The sequence below is a fragment of the Propithecus coquereli genome, unplaced genomic scaffold (assembly GCF_000956105.1).
Source record: "Propithecus coquereli isolate 6110/MARCELLA unplaced genomic scaffold, Pcoq_1.0 Scaffold409, whole genome shotgun sequence".
Taxonomy (NCBI): domain Eukaryota; kingdom Metazoa; phylum Chordata; class Mammalia; order Primates; family Indriidae; genus Propithecus; species Propithecus coquereli.
In genome coordinates this window covers 1,972,366-1,977,393 of record NW_012149830.1, presented here as the reverse complement: position 1 = coordinate 1,977,393, position 5,028 = coordinate 1,972,366, and the positions used below count along the sequence as shown (strand labels likewise).

The 5,028-nt window shown below is 38.2% G+C and overlaps 1 protein-coding gene across 1 annotated transcript; it reads left to right on the top strand.

Moving 5' to 3' along the window:
• The first annotated feature begins 1,501 nt into the window (after positions 1 to 1,501).
• Positions 1,502 to 2,429, top strand: LOC105817348 (olfactory receptor 1A1). Its single transcript, XM_012653011.1, has one exon. The coding sequence runs from the start codon at positions 1,503 to 1,505 to the stop codon at positions 2,427 to 2,429; it is 927 nt and encodes a 308-aa protein (XP_012508465.1). The 5' UTR covers position 1,502.
• The last annotated feature ends 2,599 nt before the right edge of the window (positions 2,430 to 5,028 follow it).

Below are 5,028 nucleotides of genomic sequence, written 5' to 3'. Positions count from 1 at the left end.
ATAAGTGGATTGGCTAGAATTCAGTCACATGACCACACCTCACTGCAAGGGGGTCTGCCAAATGTAGTCTAATTGAGCATCCAGGAAGAAAAGAATAACATGGATTTGGCTAAGCAGCTGGTAGTCACTGCCATAATTAGTATGCCTTAGAGTGCAAGATGTATGAAAGAGGAGAGAACCTGTAGTCAAGCAGTTAAGTTAGCATTATAGTATTTCAGGCCGAAAATGATGATGGTCTAAGCTAAAGTATTGGGACAATAAGTAGAAAACTAAGTTATGTAATTGTTTCAGATGAAAAGTTAATGAGATTAGATGTGGAACTGAGAGCTAAACTGGGTGATTGTGCTGTGAGCATCCTACCTGTGGGGAATGCAAGAAATAAACCCAGATCTGACTCAAGAAATATCAAGTAAAAACTCATTGGTGCATACAATGAGCAATAGTCCACAATAATCTATCTGGAGGGCATGAAAATATACAAAATATGGTTTTCCTCCCCCCAAAATTTTGCAATCATCTTACATTGGATATGCAGAGTATGCTGTTTGGTCAGCCATGTTGGCAGGATAACTGAATGTGGAAATATGGGGGAAAGAGATCAAGCCTACACAGATAAACCTGAGAGTTTACTAAGCAGTGGTCAAAGCCACTATGGAGTTACATGAGTCACCAAAAGAAATAATTAAGAACAGAAAGAGAAGACTGAGAACAAAAGCATTGTGATTACATATACTTGAGGGTTTGCCAAAGAGATAAAATCTATTAAAGGAAGTGGTGAAAGTTTACTTTGAAAATGGGAAACCTGGAAAGAAAATCCACTGGACTTGTTTTGGTAGAACCTAAATACAATGTCCATTATGATTTACAATCTTCCTGTGCCAGACACCATTTACCTCCTGGGCTCTGGGAACACTCCAAGTTTGTTCAGTGAAACAATTTCTAATTTCTGGGCTGGTCCTTTGACTGATAGACACTTCACACCGGAGTATTTTGTCAAAGAATTAAAAATGCTGTCCATTCTTTATTATATGTAATAAAATTAGTGTATGTTTCTGACTTCTCCATTAAATTGTAAGGTCCTTGAAAATAGAGACTATGTCTTATTTGTTGAATGAATGGATGAATAAACTGTATTTGTCACATATTTAGGATTTCTCCACGAGACCTAACAAAATGTCTAGACCATGAAAAATGAAATTTGATTATCTATGAAATTACTAAATCATAGGTGTCTGAGTAGTGGTTCTGATATGAGAGAGGCTAGGCACCTTTGATTCATAGATTGCTCACTTCTTAGACATGACTGTCCAGAGTTAATGACAATTAGTCCCCTTGAGCAACAGGAATTTTTCCTTAAAGTACTGGGTATCTCTGTACTTAATAAACCTAGGTATAGAGAAAGTTGATCAGTTGAGTCAGAAGTGAGGGATAAAGAGAATCACTACACATGATAATTGTACTAATAATTCTAAATTCCTCCCCCCTTTCATGCTGAAGGAGCCATGAGGGAAGAAAACCAGTCCTCTACCCTGGAATTCATCCTCCTGGGAGTTACAGGTCAGCAGGAACAGGAAAATTTCTTCTTTATCCTCTTTCTGTTCATTTACCCCACCACACTGATTGGAAACATGCTCATCATCTTGGCCATTCACTCTGACATTCGCATTCACAACCCCATGTATTTTTTCCTTGCCAACCTCTCCTTGGTTGACATCTTCTTCTCATCTGTAACCATCCCTAAGATGCTGGCTAACCATCTCTTGGGCACCAAATCCATAACCTTTGGGGGATGTCTAACACAGATGTATTTCATGATAGCCTTGGGTAATACAGACAGCTATATTTTGGCCGCAATGGCATATGATCGAGCTGTGGCCATCAGCCGCCCACTTCACTACACAACAATTGTGAGTCCACGGTCCTGTATCATGCTAGTTGTTGGGTCTTGGATGGTTGGAAATGCTAATGCCCTCCCCCACACTCTGCTCACAGCTAGTCTGTCCTTCTGTGGCAACCACGAAGTGGCCAACTTCTACTGTGACATTGCCCCTTTGCTCAAGCTGTCCTGTTCTGACATCAATTTTAACGTGAAGATAATGTATCTGGGGGTTGGTGTTTTCTCTGTGCCATTGTTGTGCATTGTTATCTCTTATATTCGGGTCTTTTCCACAGTCTTGATGGTTCCATCCACCAAGGGTGTGCTCAAAGCCTTCTCCACCTGTGGTTCTCACCTCACAGTTGTTTCTTTGTATTATGGGACAGTCATGGGCATGTATTTCCGCCCTCTGACCAGTTACAGCCTTAAAGATGCAGTGCTAACTGTGATGTACATGGCAGTGACCCCAGTGTTAAATCCTTTCATCTATAGTCTGAGAAATCAGGACATGAAGGCTGCCCTGCGGAAACTCTTCAGCAAGAGAATCTCCTGATGATAAATGTGAGATCATACACTGGATGCTTTAGCCACCAATTAGGATGTGCTTGGAAACCCAGCTCCAATGTCATTCCCATACACAAATTTTTCTTTGATCTTTCCAGCCCACAATTCTTTTCTCAGAAATCTTATTGAAGTTGTCACTTTCAACACGTCTGCTCTTTGGCAGAGTGGCAGCATTGTGCTCATGTCCCACCTATGCTACTGACTAGCAGTAAACTTGGGAAGGTCTGAGATTCAGCTTCGACATCTGCATATAAAGAATAATAATAATTGCCCTAACCATCACCTCAGGTCTTGTGGATCATGCTAGCTCATGCTTCAAAGACTATAAATCACTATTCACATGTCAATTTCTATTTGACTGTATGTTTAATCACTTCTACTAGGTTTGCAAGCCTCTGAGGGCAGGAACTATTTTAGCACATAACTGCACCTTAACAATCTCAACCATATAAACCGCATGCAATAAATACTGGTGGATGCAGAATGAGTGAATGAAACTATTAGTCTCTGAAATGTAATATGATAATAATTAGAGATAATCAGACTGGACATTACTTACCCATTCTTAAAACCTTTAAAGAAACTGACCTGGGGAGACATTTTTGTGCTTACTTCATAGTTGATTAAACTAGACTCTGTCTAAAGATACTACTACTCTCCCTAAAGTCTCACTAAAATGACAGTTAATCAATAGATTTATCAAAGTTTAAAGGAATAAATATTCTTATTTAATTAATATAATAAAGTGCTGGCTTAATTCATTATAATGTGAAATAAAGCTCCAGTGATAAAAAAAAATTGAGTGCCATATAATAAATGAGGAAAAAATAGCAGTGTTGAAAATAATGTGACCATGTTTCTCCAGCATGGCCCAGGCAAGATGAGGCTTTGATTCTGGTGACCAGACCTGATTATGTAGTAACATTCCCCCAAACAGATAATCCAGCAGGTCACTAAATAACCACTAAGAAACTCCACTATCTATGATTTGATTCTATTTATGAGAACATTATAAAATGTTTTCAAAACATTAATACCATAAATGATTGTTCCTAAATCTCATATTTCCAAACAGGATAATATTTTGAAGAGGTGGGTTGAATGTACCTTAGAACAGTGTGTAAGTTGTTTTATTATCTACTTATTTGAACCGCCATTAAAAATATAAAATTATTTCCTGTAGATAATTCACATTGCCAAGAATTTGTCCATGGCTGTTGGAAGATAACGGTAGTCACTTTTTAATGCTTTCTGGGATGCTGAAACACCAAGGATAAGAACTATCACAATATTCCTCCTTTAAACCAAAAAATATTTTATTACAAATGAATATAAATCGGTGTGAGTGAATGATCAAATAAAGATATTTCATTTAGGGAACTTTCAAGGTTGGGCCATGAAAATGTTACATAAATTGATTTAGTGTCTGTCTATCCCCACCAGAATGTGATGGTTTGGGGTCTGTCTTGGTCGCTGCTGTGCCTTCAGCAGTTAAAACAGTGCTGACACATAGTAGCTACTTAATAAAAGTGTGTTAAGTGAATAAATGAGTCCTGCAGTATTATGTTTAAGTAACGAAAACAAGGCTAATTTTGCTGTTATGGGTAAACTCAATAAGGTCAAATGGAATGAGGTGTTTCAGATAGTTCCCAAAGTGAGATAATCGGCACCAAAGAGGATACTATAGAAGAAGAGCTGGGGAAAGGTAGCCTCAGGAGAACTCCATCCCACCTAACTGCTGGATCAAACTCACATTATTCCTCTGCTTTAAGTTAGACTAGGCAGTTGACCTCCCCTGCTATCAATATATTGCCTAAAATAAACATAAAAATATATGTGTATGTCTATAGCTTTAATGGCAAATAGGATAAAAATCATTGCACCTGTGTGTCAAGTCATTGTCTCGACCATCTTCCTTCAATTCTGTCAAACATGCTGTCCTGCAGTAATAGTAACACTTTAATCTAAATTACTTCATTTACCCATGCCTTGGGATAGTCTGGAAAATACTATAAAGCTAGTATGTCAATAGGGTCACTTAGTATTCATTCCAGAAACAGAAATCACACCTGGTATATTTAATCAAGAACATTTAATATAAGGATTAGATACATAGGTGTATCCTAAAAGAAACCAAAGGAGGAAAAAGATGGATGACAAGGTCACTCAGAGATTGTCAATTGCGGGAATAAGTTACTTCCATTAGGATTAGGGGAACAAAAGGGAAAAGGTGGTGTTACCAGAACCTAGGACCTTTGAGGAGGAATGACCACATATCTGATCCTCAGATCTCTGAGTGAAGCTGCACTCGTTCCACACTTGGAAAAACTTTCATTTTTCAGGGGTCTGAATCCTCATTAGTACTGCTTTTTTGTTGTTGCTATAGCTTCTATTAGTTTTTTCTACTGGGCATGGAAATACTAAGAAGCACCCCAGATAGTTCCAGACAAGCCTCCTTGCACCCCACTGTATATCAACAACACAACATCCTTGGTCATTGGATTCAGTTACTCAAGCCAATAGAGAAATTTATTTTATTCTGAAAGCCCACAAAGACACACTCAAATTTGGTTGAATCTTAGCCATAT